General features: G+C 36.0%; 6 protein-coding genes across 6 annotated transcripts; 2 read left to right on the forward strand and 4 right to left on the reverse strand.

The window, feature by feature from the left end:
* Positions 1 to 757: 757 nt before the first annotated feature.
* LOC120275990 (protein FAF-like, chloroplastic) lies at positions 758 to 1,904 on the reverse strand. Its single transcript, XM_039282729.1, has 2 exons — positions 1,081 to 1,904; positions 758 to 911 (listed from the first exon to the last, which is right to left on the reverse strand). The coding sequence occupies exons 1-2, from the start codon at positions 1,774 to 1,776 to the stop codon at positions 900 to 902; spliced, it is 708 nt and encodes a 235-aa protein (XP_039138663.1). The 5' UTR covers positions 1,777 to 1,904; the 3' UTR covers positions 758 to 899.
* Positions 1,905 to 5,734: 3,830 nt separating this feature from the next.
* Positions 5,735 to 8,142, forward strand: LOC120275789 (thioredoxin F-type, chloroplastic-like). Its single transcript, XM_039282487.1, has 3 exons — positions 5,735 to 6,084; positions 7,680 to 7,779; positions 7,855 to 8,142. Exons 1-3 carry the CDS (start codon positions 5,777 to 5,779, stop codon positions 7,990 to 7,992), a joined length of 546 nt encoding a protein of 181 aa, XP_039138421.1. The 5' UTR covers positions 5,735 to 5,776; the 3' UTR covers positions 7,993 to 8,142.
* LOC120275788 (pentatricopeptide repeat-containing protein At3g29230-like) lies at positions 8,059 to 9,936 on the reverse strand. The gene has a single exon (XM_039282486.1). It carries the CDS (start codon positions 9,790 to 9,792, stop codon positions 8,209 to 8,211), a length of 1,584 nt encoding a protein of 527 aa, XP_039138420.1. The 5' UTR covers positions 9,793 to 9,936; the 3' UTR covers positions 8,059 to 8,208.
* Positions 9,937 to 10,527: 591 nt separating this feature from the next.
* Positions 10,528 to 11,431, reverse strand: LOC120276321 (uncharacterized protein At1g05835). The gene is made up of 2 exons (XM_039283045.1): positions 11,266 to 11,431; positions 10,528 to 11,037 (listed from the first exon to the last, which is right to left on the reverse strand). Exons 1-2 carry the CDS (start codon positions 11,330 to 11,332, stop codon positions 10,730 to 10,732), a joined length of 375 nt encoding a protein of 124 aa, XP_039138979.1. The 5' UTR covers positions 11,333 to 11,431; the 3' UTR covers positions 10,528 to 10,729.
* Positions 11,432 to 12,375: 944 nt separating this feature from the next.
* LOC120276534 (DNA replication licensing factor MCM3 homolog 2) lies at positions 12,376 to 19,421 on the reverse strand. The gene is made up of 16 exons (XM_039283295.1): positions 19,289 to 19,421; positions 19,091 to 19,203; positions 18,804 to 19,012; positions 16,966 to 17,096; positions 16,635 to 16,873; positions 16,310 to 16,546; positions 16,056 to 16,210; positions 15,774 to 15,982; positions 15,483 to 15,645; positions 15,195 to 15,403; positions 14,722 to 14,781; positions 14,541 to 14,633; positions 14,113 to 14,282; positions 13,140 to 13,202; positions 12,909 to 13,050; positions 12,376 to 12,673 (listed from the first exon to the last, which is right to left on the reverse strand). Exons 1-16 carry the CDS (start codon positions 19,352 to 19,354, stop codon positions 12,617 to 12,619), a joined length of 2,316 nt encoding a protein of 771 aa, XP_039139229.1. The 5' UTR covers positions 19,355 to 19,421; the 3' UTR covers positions 12,376 to 12,616.
* Positions 19,422 to 19,744: 323 nt separating this feature from the next.
* LOC120276222 lies at positions 19,745 to 20,765 on the forward strand. The gene is made up of 5 exons (XM_039282944.1): positions 19,745 to 19,910; positions 19,996 to 20,165; positions 20,264 to 20,326; positions 20,434 to 20,453; positions 20,702 to 20,765. The coding sequence occupies exons 1-5, from the start codon at positions 19,838 to 19,840 to the stop codon at positions 20,763 to 20,765; spliced, it is 390 nt and encodes a 129-aa protein (XP_039138878.1). The 5' UTR covers positions 19,745 to 19,837.
* Positions 20,766 to 21,072: the final 307 nt, after the last annotated feature.

Raw genomic sequence — 21,072 nt, forward strand, 5'->3', positions numbered from 1 at the left:
GGATCTTTAATAATCTCACACCCCTATTCAGTTTTAATTTTTTAACTCTTTTTTTTTTTTAATCTCCAACTACGTACATCACTAGTGCAGATATTTATATATGTATCTTACTTTAGTTTATTTATTGTATTTTTTCTAAAATTATAAAAAAAATTAGAGCACTGAATAGATTTTCCAAATAGTTTTTCTTAATTGGTTTCCATGTCACTGATGTCAGTATTCACGTCATTCTTTTTTTATCTCTTTTTTTTTAAAAAAAAAAATTAATTTTTCTTTATTATTTAAATCCTAAATTTAAACTAAGGTTTAAATTTTTAGAATTCTAGAGTATAGATTTTGTAGTATTTGAGTTTTTTAGATATAGTTTTATAATTTTTTTAAAATTTTAAGAATTTAAATATTTTTAAAGTTTAAATTTGAAGTTTATATATAAAAAATAATGACATGAGGATGTGAGAAATTAATATAAATCTATTCGGTAAAAATAGAATCGCTAAAAAAATTTTTATTTAAAATTAATTATTTAAGTGACTCAAGTTTTCCCACATGAACCATGATAATGTATTGGTGTGTTTGATATTTTAATGAAGTGGTGTTAAAAATTATAGAAAAAAATTTGTTTATATATACATATTTAATTATAATATATTACTAATATATTTATTTATTTGTATTTTTATATTAAAAATATATTTACAAATTATATATATATATATTTTGAATAAATACATGAGTATTTTGCATCTCGATTAAGGTAATTACTTTATTTAAAAAGTCAAAATATTTTGAATATTTGTATTCATACGTTTGAGTACCTCTATCCAAGTAAAACTTCGCTTGCACTCTCACCTTTCATGAGAAAGAGACTTCAATGGCATCTTCAATTACTCCCTCTTCCTTCAAATTATCTTCTGGAATATTAATTTAACATAAAAATAAAACAAAAAAAAACACTTGATTATTTCTCTTGTTTAATTTCTTCAACAAACAATGTGCATAAAGAACAACTTAACCAACAAAACTCTCATGTATTCAAACTCAATCATAACAAACAAAGTAAATCCAAAACTAATCACTAACCATCTCTTCATGTTCATCATCATCATCATCTTCTTCTTCTTCTCCCCCTCTTGTTGCACCTCCATTAACAACAATATTGTTCTCATTTGGATGAACAACAAACTGCAACTTAAGTCTTCCATCTTGTCTAGAAGCATGCAAGAACTCATGTGTAGGAATTCTAACCTCTCTAAGAATAAACCTACCATCATCTCTATAAGACTTGAAGTACACCAATGGCTTCCCACTCCTTCCTAAAGTTGATATAGGCGGCGGAAAACTCCGAGAACCTTTGCCGGCTTTCCCCGATAAGCTTCTCGAATAATCGGTCACCGGCCGGCTTTCCTTTAATCTACAACCACCACTCAAATACTCACTAGAATCATTATCATCATTCATGAAGTCTTCTTCTTCAACATCAGCTAAACTCTCAAAACCAAGTCCTTCAGTGCAAAGTTGTAAAGAATCAAAGTTTTGTTGGTTCTTTGGAACACCAGGAGGAGGGTCTAAGGGATGTTTCTTCAAGTCAGGGGACAGTGGAGTTTCTGTCTTTTCATGGAAGTGGAGCTCACCAAAGATCTCAGTGAAGGAGGATTCAATAGGGTTGTTAATGTTTTTTAGCTGGTTCCATGAAGATAAGGAGTCAAAGATAGAAGGTGTCTTGATGTCTTGTAATGGTGTGTCAAAGAATTGTCTTAGCTCTTCACATGTAGCCATGTAAATTCTATGAAGAAGAAGAAGAAGAAGAAGTAGAAGGTCATGAAGGAAATGGAAGAGAGAAGAGAAGAAGAAGGGATGAGTTTTTATATGGAGGAAGGAAGGGAAGAGGGAAAAAAGGAAGAGTTGTGGTGGATTGGGTTGGCATGTGGAGATGGCAACCACAACATTAATTTAAGTGCATGAGATTGCATCCATGCAAATGCCAGGTTGGACATGGATAGGTTTCTTGTGAAGATCCTCTTTTTGTGGATCTAGAATTAGGGTTAGGGTTAGGGTTAGGGTTAGGGTTTTGTGTATTTTATCTAACATATATTTTGATCAATCTACATGTATTTTATTTATCTTACCACAAGCTATAATTAGATATATACATTTATTTATTTATTTATTTTTTTAACACAGATTCAAATGGCTAAAATAAATATTTTATATTTTAAGAATTAAAACAAATAATGATAGATTTAGAAATAACAGAAAGGATTTTTCAAGATAATTAAGATTAGAACAAAAGATCATGTATTTGAATGTATTTGGATGAAGGTGAAATGCTCATATATAATTGGTTAATTAAGTTTGGGTTCTAATGTGGTCTCTAGTTATTTTATTTATTTATTTATTTTTTTGTTTTTATTTTTGGCGGATATAGATAAAATATTAAGAGGATTTCATTGTCGGTTGGGAATCGAAGTATGTGGATATCAATAGATAGAGATATACCTTGAGGTGAGTGTCAACAGGTGTATTTGTGTGGATGATACATATGTGTGTATATATTTTGTTTGACAAAGTAACAAGTGTCGTCTTACAAAGGATTAATAAAAAACAAATAAGTAAAATATTGTACTAATTATAGTGACTTAACGACTTTTAAAAACTTAATATGTGATGCGAGTTAATACATAAAACAATGATGGCTCCTCCTACATGAGACACAATGAATAATAGATAAACATTACAGTACCACGACACTCATTATTCGTGTGATTTGTCTGGATGATATACATATATATATATATATCGAATATATGAAATATTTAAAAGAGAAAGATACTTACAAGGATGAAAATTATTTAATTTATTGTATGATTTTTAGAATTTTATAAAAAATATGTAAATTTTGATGATAGATCAATACATGAGTTAAATGCCTAATTGAATAAATATATTATTATCAATTTTGATGAATTTGAAGAGTCTTTTCAACTAGTAAATTTGTTATGAAGATTCAAACAAATTATGATATTTCTAGCTCTTTTTAAGTATTTAGAATAATCAAGAAGATATTAGTATAAAAAACATGATTGCAAACCATCTACAAATTAGCAAAGAAGCATTTGAATAAATTCATTATGACCTAGTAAAAGAGTTATATTCAAACCTCTGCTGAGAGTCACAGATGTATTATAAAATTAGCATTATGTACATTCTAATGACTTATCCATATTTATCAAATATTAAAAAAAATTCATCATACTAATATATAGACATCCTTGCAAAACTTAATAAAGCTACATAACAAAGGTTTTAATTTTTAAGGGATAAAAATAATATTAGTAGCCCTTAGAAACATATTAAATTAATTCATATCTCTCATGATCATAATGGAAACAATAAAAGAGAGAGAGAGAGAGAGAGTAAAATGGAAACTTTAATTAAGAACAACTCCCCCAGCATGCAAATAGTTCAATATTAACATTGTTCAAAGGCCCATTAATTGGCAAATGGAAATACGGAATTAAATATATTATTGTAGAATGAATCCATTCTGCCATAGTTTAAAAAGAGTTGATATATGTTAAAACTTTGAATAAAAATAAATGGTGTTACACAACCACTACCCACTACAGTAGATTATTACTTAAATGGTGAATATATAGATCCAAGGCCACATCCTTGGATCGATTGTACTGTTGTTTAACTATATAATATTATATAAATAATATTAGGAAAAAAACATATTGTAGCAGTATTGTTTATTCATTATTTATTGGGTCCTCTATAATAGAATGTCATTTCCTCCCCTTCAGGATTATATCAGGATTATATGATAGGAGAATTTATCAGCTTGGTTTAGTTCTTGAAAATCTTTTAGGCGTCAACGTGATATAATTCTAATTGCTCTATATGATATCTAACCGAGTTAAAACCCCAGGGGTTGTTAAATGGCCCAGTATAGTTTAATATCAACCGTTGTAAATCAGTAATGTGCACCACTATATTTATATAGCTTTTGACAACCCCTCGTATGACGGCACTTATCACCTTTCTAATAAATAAATAAATAAATAAATAAATGGTGTTAATATTGGATCTAGTTCGCATTGCCCAATGCAATCTAATTTCATTGTTTAATAACTAAAATTTTCAAGGTTAACCATGTTTATTTATTTACCAATGACCAAGTGGTTTATTAGTAGCCGGGTCCACAATAGAATCCTTTATAAGTGGTAAGAGTTCAAATCTTGGGTGAGAGCACATTTATGAGAGTGTGAGTAGTGGTTATGTATGGGTGGTTCCAGCGCCCATGTGTGTGAGGGCCCCACTCCCACTTGCTCTGCTAAGGCTTGTGCAATCTGCTTCACAAGGGAGTGCCAAGAGATATGCATGTATGATGGTGCACTAGTTACAGTGACTTAACGATCCCTAGAGATTTATTAACTCAGCTAGAAGTCACATGGGCCGTGCGATTAAAGTCTTTTCATGTACATATTCAGAAGATATTTCGGGAACCAAATCGAGTTAATAAATTCTCTTGCTATGCAATCTTAAAGTGAAGTGAAATGACATATTTCTACAGGAAACTCATGAATAGTGAATGAACATTATTGCTATAGAATTTATACAATATTTTACATTATATGCACAGTATTGTAACAGTACTATCGACTGAGGGATTCAATCATGAGTTTGTCCATTCATTATTAACATCACATTCCGTTAGACAAATAGTGATTGTTTTTATTCTGCATTTTGAAACTTAGCTCCATAAATCATTATACATACTACTACTACTACTAAAACATGGAAGAATAGAATGTTTCGGCATCAAAATTCTTATCGCAAGTATTGACATGCATGAAAGGTATAACGATTTGGGTATTGACTCAGAGAGAGACTCGGTGAGAGAGAGACTCAGTGAAATAGATATGTTTGCAAAAATACAGATTATTTTCACTTGGACAAAAAAAAAAAAAAAATTCAATTAAAAAAACCTCTATAATTAATCCAATTTTGTCTACCTATCCTATATGACAGTGATTTGATTCACGCCTATCTAAGATCGAATATATTAAAGAATATTATCAACGAAAGGAATGTCTACATATTTGAACGGTTATTAAATTTATTAAAATTTTATTGTATATATGAACTTATCTCTGTATAACTAACTATATTATATTAATACAAATTGAACATTTGTCTCATACAACCACCAATACAGTCAAAATCTTTTTCCGTAAAATATTAATATAAAATTTATATTATTTTTTTTATAATAAATTATTATTATTATTGTTTGGACAGACACTTCTATTTCAATTCTTTGCTCTTATAAAAAAAAAATAAAAAGTAAGAATCTGATAATTGAACGTGCTCCTTATTAATAGAGTTAAGTTATCAAAAGAACTCCCAGTATTGATATATAAATGACCGGTCAAATCTATTGTGTTTTGTTTAAAAAAAATTTCATTTTACCTAAAAATAAATAAATAAATAAATAAAATAACACAAAAACAAACCATTTAATTGAGAAAACAATATCAAATATCTTGATTTTTCTCCCCCCCCAACCCAAAGAAAGCTACTCCCACACTCAGCTTCACTCAAAAAATACCTGTTAAATGACCAAAATACCCCCACACTTCCATGGTCACCCATAACTATCACCACAACAACCAAGGGTAAAATCGTAAAATCGTTATCGCCGGAACAAAGAAAAGCCCCAACAAGCACAAACCCTCTTTCCTCAGACGCCACCACTCTCTTGTTGTCTCCAATGGCGCTCCAGATCTCTCTCTCGCCGTCTTCTCTCCGGCCTTCGCCGTCGTCGTCTTCTCCGGCAAGCTCCAGTGGCCTCGTTCGAGCCTTCTTCGCTTCCCCTGATCAACCGCGGGCTCTGAGAGGAGTGGTTTCCAAAAGGCAAAATGGTGGGGCTAAGGCGAACCGGATCGTGACGGTGAGGTCGAGCTTGGAGATCGCTGGGCCGACCGTCGGACAGGTGACGGAGGTGTGCAAAGACACGTTCTGGCCCCTCGTCAAGGCCTCCGGGTCCAAGATCGTCGTCCTGGATATGTACACCCAATGGTATGACTCTCTTCTTCTGATTTGGTGTTTGATCCTGAAGATTTTGATTCATGGTTTTGATTGTCTCCTGATGAAATGCTTATACTTGTCTGTGCTCTGATTGAGTTGATTTAGAACTGTGATTTTGAATGTATGGTTTATTATAAGAGTTAGCTGGTGGTGTGTGTTGATAGGTATATAGGAAGAATGGTATTGGAAATGGCCAAGTTTTTGTTTATTTTTATGAATTATTTTGATGAAAAACCAGAGGAGGATTCTTAGTTTAGCATTGAATTGCTTTCACTGGGATAGGGAAGTAATATAACTGGTTCTACATATGATCCATGACTTCATATGTATGACATAAAAGAGTTTGCTGGTGTGGTGTTGATAGGTAGATAGGAAGAATGGGATTGGAAATTACCAAGTTTTTGTTTGTTTGTTTGAATTATTTTGATGAAAAACAAGAGCAGGATTCTTAGTTAAGTATTGAATTTCTTTCAGTGGGATAGGGAAGTATCTTAGCTGGTTGTATGTATGATCCATGTAGTTCAAGTAGATCAATAAAAAAGGAGTGGTGGTGTGGGTATTGAGTATGGAGAACATTGGGTTGCTGTCTCTGCTGGGAGTGATATTAGGAGAGTGGTTAACATTTTAATATGGTTAGATATCAATTTAATTTGAGTTTCTGTGTGTGGAGAATGGTGTTAATACTATATACAGAATTCAAATATCAATGATGACATTTTGCTGTGCAATAATAATTCATAACTTTGTCAAACACTTATGAGCTCCAGAATGTTGCAATTTGAGATGGGTTTTATGTACAAGAACATGGCTTGTTCTTTGTCTTTTCTTAATATAGTGCCTTTTGTTCAGTGTTGAAGTGTTTTGCAAGGCTAGATGCATAGGGAATGATTGTGCAGAAGTAGGGAAAGCTAATAGTGTGTGATGGTTGATCCTGCTTGTAATCGCCAATAATAATTTAATTCTTTGCTATCGATTTGCGTCCTGAAGTTCATGGCTAAGGTCGAGGGTGGATAAACCTTGAAAATTTAATTCTATCAAGCATCATTGTACTGTTCAACTGCAATCTAAATTTTTGTGTAAATGATATGTATTTTCTTGAGGGATTTAAAACAATATCTCGTGAAGCAACATTAATATATTGACCAAATTCACCAGATAATAGTTATTGGTTGAATTTTCACTAGATATCATATGCTATAAAATCTTTTGAGGTAGCTCATTAACAAATAGAGCTGTTCTGGTCAATGTTTGGAAATAGTTAGTGTCTGAGGCGTTAAATCCATAGAAAGGCTGAAATTTAGAAACAGAGTGGGCTGATCAATCAGCGGTGAGAATTAAATGGTGTACCCAAACATATGAAAATTTTTATTTCTTTTCTTGCTTAGTGATTCTTCAAGGAGAGGTTAGGCAGTCTAATCATTTATGCTATTTGGAAAATTGATGCAGCACCTAGATTCTTTACTTTCTCATATTCATTTGTTCATTTTGGATAAGACATTGTTATAAAGGCAAGCCAGTAGAAATAAGCAGTTAGTTTAGTGATACTTTCTCATTTTATAAATTTTCATTTCTATACTTTTTTGAAGGTGTGGCCCTTGCAAAGTGATAGCTCCCAAATTCAAAGAATTATCAGAGAAGTACCTTGATGTTGTCTTCCTCAAGCTTGATTGCAATCAAGAAAACAAGGTATGGCATACCGTACCCAATGCATTTGTATTTCTGTTTTCCGTGACACCATTTAAATTCCTTTTGTATTTTCAGACCTTAGCTAAAGAGTTGGGGATACGAGTTGTTCCAACATTCAAGATACTCAAGGATGGCAACATTGTTAAAGAAGTAACAGGTGCAAAATTCGATGATCTCGTTTTCGCCATAGATACAGTAAAGTCAAGCTGTTAATTTACTTCAGATATGTGGATGAGGGCTGACTTTCGCACTGCATGTATATTGTAATGCCGTATCATCTTCTGCAGCTATGTCCATATTATCATCGATGCACACTTATGATTCCCTAAAATAAACAGGGCATACATTTTCTGATTCCTTTCATATTTAATGTATTTCTCTTGATGTGTGCATCCCATTTTTCTTGAATATAAGAAACATCGATTGTTGCTATGGTGATTTAGTCTGTGACCTTTGTTCTCTGTGGGGATCTTCGACCCAGCTATATCCAGGCAATTTTTTCACTCTTCTTTCTTTGATCATGGATCTGACTCTAGCTGCATCTCCCCATTGTTCTTTTGAAGCATATATACTTGAAAGAAGCACATAGTTTCCAGTGTTCTCAGGCTCCAAAACAAAAAGCTCTTGCGCGACGCTCTCTGCGATCTCTACATTGCCGTATGTTCTACATGCCGCAAGCAATGAACCCAGTGCACCAGCATGAGACCCCGTCGCCATGCTCTTAACCATATCATGAGCCTCTTCCAGCCTCCCGGCACGACCAAGCATGTCTACAATGCAGGCATAATGATCAGGCCATGGTTCGATCTTGTATTCATGCACCATGCTCCTCCAGAACTTTAATCCTTCATCAACAAGCCCTGAATGGCTACAAGCGGTAAGCACTCCGACGAAGGTAATTGGGTCAGGCTTGATAGCCTCATCTCGCATTCTGTCAAATAGCTCAAGAGCCCTCAATGCCTGCCCATGGGATGCAAGGCCATGGATGAGAGCAGTGTAGGAGAATGCATCCGGGACGGGGATATCGTCAAATAAGCGACAAGCTTGATCCACATTACCGCACTTAGCGTGCATGTCAACCAATGCAGTGAGCACACGCTCATTCCTCTCAATACCTTTTTGATCAACATAAGTACCAACGCAATTAGCAAGCTCAACACGACCAATCTGAGCTGAAGCCGATATAACCCCAACCATCGCTGCGGCATCTGGCTCTACTCCAGCCTTCTCCATGTCCCGAAACAACGCCAATGCCTCCTCCGGCCGCCCGCTCTGTGAATTCCCGGTGATCATCATGGTCCAAGCAACCAAATTCCTCTCCGGCATTTCATCAAACAAGTCACTCGCGTCCTCCATCAACCCACTCTTGGTATACCCCATGAGCATCACAGTCCAAGAAACCAAATTCCGCGCGGGCATTTCGTCGAACACCGCGCGCGCGGAGCGCAAGTCTCCACAATTCACGTACCCAACCACCATTGCGTTCCAAGTAATAGCATTTCTCTGAGGCATTTCATCGAACAGTCTCCGTGCCTCAGCCATATCAACCCCAACGCGAGCGTGGGCACCCAATAATGCATTGAAACTGACGATATCCCTCACACGCATTTCGTCGAACACTTTCCGAGCAACAGAAAGATCACCGCACTTACCGTACATATCGATGAGGGCGTTGGCGACGGGGAGGAAAGGGAGGAGGCCGGTGCGGAGGGAGCGGGAATGGAGCTCAGAGCCGAGAGGAAGGAGAGATAGCGCAGCGGAGGCGTTGAGGAGGAAGGGAATGGTGAAGTTATCCGGGGAGAGGGAGGAGCGGAGGAAGAGGGAGTAGAGGCGGAGGGCGGCGAAAGGGTGGGGCTTCGAGAGGGCACGAATGGTGCGGTTGAAGGCAGGGAGGAGATGCGGGGAGGCGGCGAGGTTGCGGCGGAGGATTAGTGCGTGGAGTTGGTGGAGGTCGGAGAGGGCCAAGCATGGCGACGCGAGGACGTGCGCGAGCTCCGCGATGATCGAAGGCATCGTGTCTACTAGTGCTAACGGGTCGGATCCATACTATAGATCCGACCCGCTATAGATCTATTGCTAAAAGCTAAGCATTCTCCAAAGATGATGATTCATATGTCCCTAGGGCCGCTTGGTCTATTAGCTGTTCATTTTATTGATGGCCACAAATATTTGTATTTTATAATATTGTGGCTGTAAAATTTTTTTTTATAATACAAAAATTATTTAATTTTTATCCGATTGTACCTGTGATCAAAATGACACATTTTAAAGTCCGGTGAGTTTGCTGAGTGGCACTGACATATCGTTGGGAACAACTTTAAAATAAGCCATTATATCCACAAGTACAATCGGAGCAAAGTTAAAGTAGTTTTTGTGTTATAAAAAAAAAAAAATTGTAACCACAACGATATAAAGTGCAAATATTTGTGGTCATGAGTGAAATGAATTTGTCTATTAGCACTTGTGTTTTATTAAAAACACAGGTTTAAATCTCACGCCAAGATGAGAACATGAGTTATTAAGTTTGTACAAATATACAAGTGCTCCATGTTTGTGTGTGTTTCCATAGCACGTGGTTTGTCTATATTTATAAGAATAACTGAAAAAAATAATGATTCACTTATTCATTTATATATCCAAATTACATATTTAAATTTATATATTCCGGTAAAATATTTTATTGTTTACACTCATGTCCTGAAACCATAAATAAATAAATAAAATTTTAAAGAGAAAAATAGACAAAAATTTAATCCATAATCAATCTTTATGTATACACACACACAAACTCACACAAGAACTAGCATAGAACAATATGAAAAATTTAAAGCCAAAATAAATCCAAAGAAACCAAGATACAATACACAAGACACAAAAACAATAAAACACCAAATAATATAAAACACTTGCATGCATGGGTTCACTGCTCTTCAATTACACTGAATAAGAACTATTCACACTGAAAGTACCATGACTTTGGTGCCATGCTAAGCTTCTGGTGTGTATAGTTGAAGGAAATCTTCTGCAAGGGGGCAAGGGGCAAGCCTCCATTAACAACACAGTCATCATCTTTAATCACTTTGAGAAATCTAGGATCAGCAAGTATTTGAGAGAAACCACCACATTTAATATGGATGTCAATGGCCGGACACACCGGGCAGCTGTTTTGCACCACCACTGTGAACTCCGGCGGTGTGCCAAAGCCTACCTGTGTTTGCTGCACAGTTGGTGTTTTCATTCCACAGCGAGCTCCATGTCCTGTGCTTATATATACTTATGATTTGTTTACAATATAAAGGTAAAAAAAACATGATGTTTGTTTTGGTGAAGTTAATTTATTGATTTTATGATTTTATGTATGATTTGTTTTAAAAATTGGAAAGAAAAGAAAGATGATGTACAATTATTTATTTAATGATTATGTATTTACTATTTATATATGGATGAGTTGTTTGAAATGAGAGAGGAGAAAGGGATGGTGTTTACCTTGATGAAGCAACAGGAAGAGAATTGTGAGGATTACTGGCCATGGATGTAGTTGTTGGCTGAGCATTTTCTTGATGAGAAGGAGAAGTTTGGGTGTATGAATTATGTCTGCATGTTGGTATAATATGACTTCCTGCTCCAGCGGTGAGATTTAGGTTGTGGGCAGCATAAATTAAATGGTCTCACATGGAACAAAATAAAAGTAACACCGACATATACGCACGTGTATGTGAAGACCAATTTTCTATGGACGTTCATAGATAAAAAATTTATAAATATCCATTATCAATCGTTGGATCGAGATCCAACAGCTAATATTGATGGATAATACAGTAAAATATATAATAATTATTATTCAGAACAATATAATAAATAATAATATTGTTCATCAATGTCGGTCATTAGATCATATGATCCAACTGATGATTGAATGTACATAGAAGATGGAAATTCATATATATATATATATATATGTAATTATGTAATTTGATTTGTATCTGAAATTATTAAGACACTGATAATAATGTCACATAAGAAGTGAAGTGTGGCATCTTTTGCTTTCTCAATTTAAATGAAACATTAAAAAGATAAAAAGGTCACAAGAAAGATAAAGAGAGTGTGTGAAGGTGGGGATGGGAGAGGGGGGTTGACAGATGGAAATGGTAAAAAGCCTGGCAAAGATCAATGCATGCATTGGCTTGGTTCTTGTCAGAGGCATCATCAGAGACGCATATCATTGCTTTCTTCCCACCTTTTCCTCTCTTTTTTATGCCTTCTTTTGACCTCTCTATTGTTTCATTGACAGGTGAGAGCACATGCATTTGATTGTAACTTATGTACTTTTTTTTTTTCTTTCTTCAATTATTTTTTACTTCATATGCTAGATTTTGATAATAAATTGAGTTAGTTGAGGCATCTCTCATTTACATTTTGATATGAGAGTACTTACTATAGCAAAATAATAATGTATGCAAAGATAACGTTTTAACAGATTAGAGACAATTACACAGCTCGATTTTGTGTTAAATATTAAAATCAGCAGCTTATTTTGGAGCCTGTTGGATGGTAAAAAAAAAATATGATTATTTAAAACAAATTAATGATTGAACGGACAAAAATCATTATCAATTTAGCGACCTCTGTTATATAATACCATCAGCATGAACAAGTGCAATTTCAAGATCTATGCTATATATATATATATATATAGTCATCTTAGCAAGTTTGGCCTAGAAAACTTAAGGAGAAAACAACAGTAGATGATCTAACTATAATGCTGGAAAACAAATAAAAGTACAACCAAAATACCCGAGTTCCAAACATTCTTGAATTCAGTGATGTTTTTGGTTTGTTAAATAATTCGAACGATTCCATCTCTGATCATTATTCTGTTGGATTCTTGCATTCTCTGTGAAAACAAAGACAAAAATCAAAGAATGCAAAGAATAAGTAATGTTATCCATGGCTGAAACTAACAGAGGTTTCTGTATTGATTCTAGTGCCACATGACAAAACAGTTATTTAAGGGAAAACCAATTCAGAATGAACCCTAAATTTATTGCAATTGAAGCATTTTCTTTCTCAAGAAAAAAATTAACCAGATATCTTGAAAATGTCAATAACAAAGAGTATTTATGAATTACCTCCAACATTGACGATATTTGGCGCTTTGTGAAGTGTTCATCTGCTCTCTGGTTGACAATATGCTCAATATCTGCAATAGATATTTGGTCCAGATGGTTGGAGACCACATGCTGACCTAGGATTGTCTCAAATGTTTGTAATCTACATGTCACAGAAGAAACCAAACAAAAAGTTTAGCTTTGACCAAGCTTAAGTCTAGAATGGAAGACAGCTTTAATGGCTAGTTTTACCTTTCTGGACTAATATCATCACCAGCATGATCTTCATCTACATCCATCGCATCTACTGTGGCACTATACCCAGACGCGAGAAACAAAAGATCATTATCTCAAAATTAATGTGAAAGAAAACCAACATCTAAGGTACAGTAAAAAAATGATAAGGTATCAAGAGAAGTGCAAATCTTCCCTAATGAGCACTCAAACATTCATGAATTTGACTGTACAATGCAAACTGGTAATGTAAAGAACCTCATGAATTCTTAGTTAAGATATCAGAATGTGAACCTTCTACTTCAAATATCATCTTTGCATTCCTTTTACATCTCTCCTAAGTTCCTAACAGTTAATTATGTCAATAATTTCACGTAGAAAACATATTTAGGATACATAATTGAAACTTTGGAATAACCAAAATACATCACATACATGAGCAAGGGGCCAAATGCTAATGGCACTTTTAGACATCATTCAGGTTTTAACCTATGAACGCTTCAAGTCACTCATTTTCACTTCCGCTTAACTGAACTTGGATTTATTTCTAAATATAACAACTCAGATGGTTATGCAAGTTTAACTTAAGGAAAGCACTTCAAAGTTAAGCTACAAGGATTATAATGCCCTTCAAACTAACTTTAGATGGCCATGTATCTGCAAATCAAGCAAAGAAGCTAAAGGATTCTTGAGGGTGAATCAGGTACTTGAGTTATACTTGAGTTATAGATTGTTGTGAATGTTAGGTGATGCCCTTCTGACAAGCATATAAAAACTTCCATTAAATACTGGTCAATGTCACTATAGGGACTGATTGAAGGAATTATTTGCAAAACAATTGCAGACAAAGAACACTGATATGGATTCCACAAGAAAAGATATACAAGAGAATGGAGAATGATAAATTGAATAGAACAGGTAATGTTTTGCAAGTGAATAGACATGCATGTCGAAATAGGTAAATATTAATATCTTAAAAAGATATACTTACTTGCCACCACCTTCAACATTGCCACCATCATTGCCAGCATCCTGATCAGCTCGATTTTTCAAATCTAACTCTCTCTCCCTCTGTTCTCGTTCTTCCATATCAGTCAGCTCTTTATGGTAAATAGCAAAATTTAGAACTTGCAGTGCAGCTTCAACATCGACCTTCAAAACCTACATCAAAAGATCAGGTAATAAAGGTAAAATGAATTCCAGCTGAGAATTTGACTGATTTACCCCAAATTGAAGGTACTGAGTATTGATCATAGAGCTCTTGGTCTACCCAACTTATTTATCCTTGTGGATTTGAAACTACAAGTGAAATACCTCGGGAAGAAGGATAATAACAAATAAAGTGACCAATTTCCATCAACATAATAGGCTGCTTAACCAATGCATACAGAAGCAACTGCCAATGTTAAAGCACTTCACCTCATTTCTTAGTTTCATTTTGGCATGAGCTGTTGAGAGACGAATAATGGTCTCCAAGGTTCTAGCAGTGATTGGGAGTGTTCCTCCTCCAGACTACAAGTTCAGACACCATCAAATAAATAAATAAATAAATAAATAAAAATCATTGTTAATATGCTCATAAACAAAATAGAAAACAAACCTTTGCATTTGAACTAGCATCTCTTAGTTCCGCATAAGCAGTTGCAATATGATCAGACGCCTGTGGTAAAAAACCATGAAAAAAAGTTGCAGATATCATTTGATGATGCTGCTAGTGTAAACAAACTATTCAAGCTGCAACAATTTTTACAAATCCACACAATTGCAAAGTCACCAAATATGATGCCTCTGGTTCATTTACAGAGGCATGCTTGAAAATTAGGGAAGTTTCCTTGAGATAAGCGTAATCAAAAGAAAGACCAACCATGTAACCAGAACAAATAAAGTTCACAGTGGTGTTGCATGCAGAGGTTTACAGCCAGCTGAAACAGGAATGCTCTTAAACTATAAGTTTTGGTAATAAAACAGAGTAAATATCTAGATGTGAACATTTTAAAAAGAAAAATAAAGTTCACAGTGGTGTTGCATGCAGAGGTTTACAGGCTCTCCAACATGAGAATAAAGAAAATATACCTCATCAGTCAGCTTTGGCTGGATCCTGTTTTTGGCATAATGGATGTACTTCTTAAGGAACTTGATGGTTAGTCTCTCATTTTTTCCTTTTCTTCCTCGTTTCCTCTCCTGCCCATGAAGCACGCGATCATATTTGACAAAAATGGGTGCATTAATCTCATTATCATCTTCCTCAGCAAACCTTGAACCTTTACTGAAGGCCCCCATTCCTGTATCATTTGAATTCAATATTGCAAGGGAATGCCAAAAATTAAAGCACTGAGAACAAAGGAATCATGATGTTATTACCTCCATCATCTGCACAATATCTATGCATCCGAGAAACATGCTCTGAAATCTGTCGGTCAATTTCAGGGTCCATTTGATCAAGGACTATAAAGAGCAAGTCAAACCGAGAAAGTAATGAATCTGGCAATCCAATATTCTTCGTCGGGGTCAATGATCTGTCATACTGTAAACCATTTCATACAATTACAACCAGAACAACATGGGTGCAAAGGAAAACATCTTGCTGAAGGAAATAAGTCGATGTTAATACACTACATAGTAAACAAGAACCAAAAGAGAATCACCACTCACAGTTCCATATATGGGATTTGCAGCCGCAACTACGCTGCATCGAGCATTTAATGATGCATGTATTCCAGCCTTGGCAATCGTTACTGTCTGTTGCTCCATAACTTCATGTATGGCAACACGATCTTGATCATTCATTTTATCAAACTCATCAATGCAAACTACACCTCGGTCTGCAAGAACCATTGCGCCAGCTTCAAGCCTCCTCTCCCCTGGACATAAGGAATTAATGAGTTTTTCAGTACCATTAAAAAGGAAATCAAGAAGCATTGTGTCAGGGTGTACCAGTTTCCTGATCTGAAGTGACAGCAGCTGTCAACCCAACACCAGATGAACCCCGACCTGTAGTTGAAATAGCTAACGGGGCAATGTTCATGACCGCTCTCAAGAGTTGTGACTTTGCAACTGAAGGATCGCCCACCATCATCATGTTTATATCACTGCAAAGAAGAAAAGATAGAGGCAATGAGAGTCAGTTTCATGTTAATTCATAGCAACCTATTCATAACAAAATACTCATAGCAAACTATAATTCTTACCCTCGTAGATGTGTTCCATTCTTTAAATTTTTTTCCACACCACCGAGCATCAACAAAATTACTGCTTTTTTTATCCATAAATGACCATAGATTGATGGTGCAAGTGAATTTCCAAGTAAATCAAATGTGTCATTCCTCTTTGCTATTTCCTTCATTCTCTTCAAGTCCTCCAGAGAATATATTGGTGCATTTGCCTCCTTGTTCAATAAAGAAACATTGTTGGCTATAAGAACCGTTCTGCAGTGAATAAAAGGGAATTTCCAATATGAAAGGAGAACAATAATAACAGTAAGTTGATACAGCTTAAATATACTAGGAAACAGACCTGAAAACCCCATTTAAACTGCCCTTGCTTTTCCCAGGAAGAGCTTTATATATTCCTACAATTGCTACACGGTCCCCAGGTTTACAAGAATCTACCAAGTCATCTTCTATAATGACATCCACAGTTCTTGGAAGTTGGCCAGGAGCAGAGTTCTCAGGAACTTCCTGCATGGATAGTGTTTGATGATCCTTGTATTCACATAGTCCATACTCAGTGACCAGCAAGTTCCCATTCTCATCCTGAGTTGTACATAAAAAAGAAGGGCATATTACAAACATACAACATTGGGAATAGGTATTAGACTTGCATGTAATAGACAAAAAATCATTACCCGTGTTGGGTACACAGACCCAGTGGGCAATCCCATAGTTGATGTGATGTCCCTATACTCGCGAGTAGTAAATTGATTAGTTGACGGGCAGAAGTGAACACTTTTAACGACCTTGGGCCTCACAAGTGAACCTGCAATTGACAAGATATAATTGGCAACAAAGATTTCTGCTCGTTAGATCCAAAATTATAACTGAATCCACACACACAAAAACATTTGTTCCCATTAGATCCAAAATTATTAATTAAGCCATGCACATGGGGTTTCAATAATATTACCAGTGATCACAAGTAAATAAGATTCTTAGAGAGATTATCATGCTGAATATGAATAAGTGAAAAAAGAGGATAATCTATATTTTATTTTCAAGATCTTAGCAAGAAATATGATCTATAAGATGAGAATACTATTGTATAAGATAAACAAGTGGGGCCACTAGTACAAGGCTCCCAGCAGCACATTCTCTAAATAAGGTTACTATGCATTAACTTGATACAGAGACAGACTTTCTTAACATCAAGCTATAAACAACTCCTATTGCACCTAGCCTTATTGTACAAGTAAAAAGCTAGCGAAACTTGATTAAAAAAAGGTAGAAAAGCCAAGAGTAACCCACCTGCTTTCTGATAATTTGAGGGAGGTAAAATCAAGTTTGCTACCCATTAATTTCGCAAGAAAATGAAAAGTCATCTCTGTAAAGAACATAAGTAAAAGCAATTGATGGATCTGATCAAATATTAAGCCTAACCATACAGATGACATGGAGGTTAGCCTGATTCTTTCAATATGAAAACGGTTGTGCTATCTTCATAACCCATGTTCATTACTATATGGTCATTCACCATTCTAACTTCAATTAGTGCTATTCTTGTGCTATGTTTATGACATTCATTGACAACCATGTAGCATACCACCCTAGGCATCTTTTGTCCCTCTGGTCCCTATAGCTTTGACTTTAACTGCTCCAAACATTTTATGTTATTATCCATTAAAAGCTTTTATATTCATGTGTAAAGCGCCATTAATCTCAAAGGCACAAGATTTACTGTTGAAGAAACCCATCCACATAGTACCATTCAATGCACCGGCTAGTTATGCTCTGGTTCCTCTATTTGCCTCTTGATGGAACCAAATGTTGAATCTACATGTTCTATTTCATTACCATAATATATTTTCTATCACTAGAGACATTCACACTTTGCCATCCCTTCAGGAATGAAAAAGCTTCAAACTGCTCAATCACATAACAATACATTAATTTTTTTGCTAAATTGATCTTCACAAGACCAATGAAATAATTAATTCTTGGCCTACTAATGGGAATGGCATAAACCATTTAACTGAAGTGCTTATATTTGAATTTTCTCAATGAAAAAAGGTTTGAATTACCACATTTTAATAGATAACTAATGTATTTCTTACGTATTTCAAGCCAAGCATCACCCACTGTTAATGAACTTATCTGTACTACTGTCAACCAAGAAGATGCAAAATCTTTATTTGATCCACCAATAATTTTCACCAAAATATACACCAACATTTCAGATTATCAAAATAACAGTTATCTGCATGACAGGTTTTACCAATGGCTTATTATGTGTCAGAAAAGTTATATAACTCATAGCAGTTTTCAAATTTTCTTTTCTGCAAGTTGAATGCAATTGAAACACTGAAAACTTCAAAGCCAAATGATTTGAAATATACCAGCTAAAGACTGAGAAATTGTCCTATAAGTGAATGCAGCATCAAGCACAGACCATTCCAGTGAAATTTTATCACTTCCCCTAATTAACACAAAGATTCATCCAAAGAAAAAGACAAGGATTAAAGAAGCATACATTTGGTGACAATGCCTTCAACACGGACCATGGATCCAATGAAGGAGGACATGAGGTCCCGAGGTGTAACCTTGTGAAAGCCAAAAGGCCCGGTGAAGCCCACGAGCACATGTTCCCCTTCTTTCAGGTACTTAGGATCCACACCACGCGTGGCCTCGGTCACCGCATCGGAAAGGGGCTGCATGTACTCGCTGGGGTTGCGAATCAACCTGAAAACACAAACACAATGGCCATCAAAAAAATTGAAAACAGATGATCAAACATGAATTTGAGATTTCAACACTCACCTCCGAGCAAGATCCAGGCTGAAGTTGCGAAGATCGTCCATGGCGATGATGAGGCGATGCTTCTTGTTCTGGATCATGTCTCTGATAGCCTTCATGTAAACCCCCCTGCCCACCTGAAATCATCTCCAAACCATCCATAGACACGGATCAAGATCAGCAGACGCTGAGATTGAAAAAGGAAAGGGAGGAGAAACCTACATCTTGATCGATGAAATCCAAGAAGGAACGCTTGTGAGCAGCCATGGCTTCCTCGTTGGCATCCATTTCTTCGAATTTGGAAGGAGATACAGCGATCGGAGAGCAGAACGAATGCTGAAGCCCTCGCCGCCATTGAAGCCCTTTTTCTATGCCCTGAGGTTCAGGGATGGCGGGAAAACGCCATGGTTTTGGCGGGAAACTAGTCGGATCCGGGCGCAGAAGCAATGTTCTCACCCGAAACCATTATGTCGGTTAGTTAACGGGTTTCGGGTCTGCAAAATTACATCCCTGGTCCGACCCGATAAGGACTTTTATATCATGAATGGCGGGAAACTAGTCGGATTCATGTTCTCACCCGAACCGTTCTGTCGGGTTGGTTAGCGGGTTTCGGGTCTGCGAAATTATATCCCTGGTCCGACCCGATAAGGACTTGCCTCGGGATCCGGTTTTCACATCTTGAGATGGATTTCGCGCCTTCTTTTGAATTCGCTCGCTGGGCTTCGAACCTTCGAGAGAAGAAGGAATCGATAGTGCAAGAGCTCATCATCCATGGCGTCCATGGAGCCCCAGAAGCAACTCCTCTCGCTGATCAGAGACTTCGCTGCCGAGAAATCTCAAGGAGGTTTGGATTTCCGGATTGATGCTCTTCTACTTCTCCTCCTGCCTCATTTCATCTGTTGATCCTCTTGTTCTCGTTGCCGATCCAGAGCGCAGGGTTTCGGATCTCAAGAAGAAGCTCCTCAATGTCGTTGCTGCGACCGATGCTGCTAATGCCGCCCTGGATGAAGCTAAGCGGGCGAAAGAGGTGGCTGAGAGAGAGCTCCGGGGTTCCCAGGTTCAGCTCTCCATGTGCGATGCCACGATCCAAGCCCAACTGGTGTTTCTCTTCTCTTCTATTCTTCAAATTGATGGACGATTATCCATATATTGTACTCTTCACTCTCGGATTGATAATGGATGCTTGTTTGGTTTCAGGCCAGGATTTCTCTATTTCAAGGGGAGATATCTAAGCTCGGATCTGCAATTGATCAGCTCAAGGTGATATTCCAAAGCTAGGGTTTGTTTCGTTTCTTCTTCTTCTTCTTTGGTGATTCTCTTCCTGACTATCCTCTGGTATGTGCCTAATCGTTGTTTGCTGATTGAAGAATGAGACAGGAGTTCTGCGGTACATATATATAATGATCCCTGTCTTATGATCTTTGTTTCACTATATATGGCTGAATAGTCACATCCTATGTACTTGCAGAGATAATTTCATTGGCAGGATGCAAATATTGAACAAGAAGATAAGGTTGGATATCTTTTTATGAACATTTTGTTGATAAGTTGATCCTTGTGAATCTGATCATCTTCTCCTTGTTATTGGTTTGTGGATATCTTGTTTCCAATTCAGACATCAGGTTTGATCAACAGGTTAATTCAATATGTGGTGATGGGTTCCTATGAGTTTAAACTGGAGATGTTAGATATATTATAGTATTGCTTTTTTTTTTTTTAAGAAGAAAACATACATTTATTGACCGTCTTTTTTTATTATGCATCCATGGCAGCATACAAGTATTGTAGTGTGCACTGAAAGTATGTAGTTGTCTATTGACTTCTTTAATTATCATGCTCTACAGAGTATTCATGCTTTAACATAAAAATACCTTGAATGTCCCATAGATGCATTTGAAGTGAGGATGAAAACCATGTACTTTTCTATGTACCTCAAAGGATGACAGGAGATGGGTTGCCATGTTCGATCGGTGATAAAAGTAGGGCTAATGTGAAGAACAATACAT

The sequence above is a fragment of the Dioscorea cayenensis genome, chromosome 14, assembly GCF_009730915.1.
Source record: "Dioscorea cayenensis subsp. rotundata cultivar TDr96_F1 chromosome 14, TDr96_F1_v2_PseudoChromosome.rev07_lg8_w22 25.fasta, whole genome shotgun sequence".
In the NCBI taxonomy this organism is placed as follows: domain Eukaryota; kingdom Viridiplantae; phylum Streptophyta; class Magnoliopsida; order Dioscoreales; family Dioscoreaceae; genus Dioscorea; species Dioscorea cayenensis.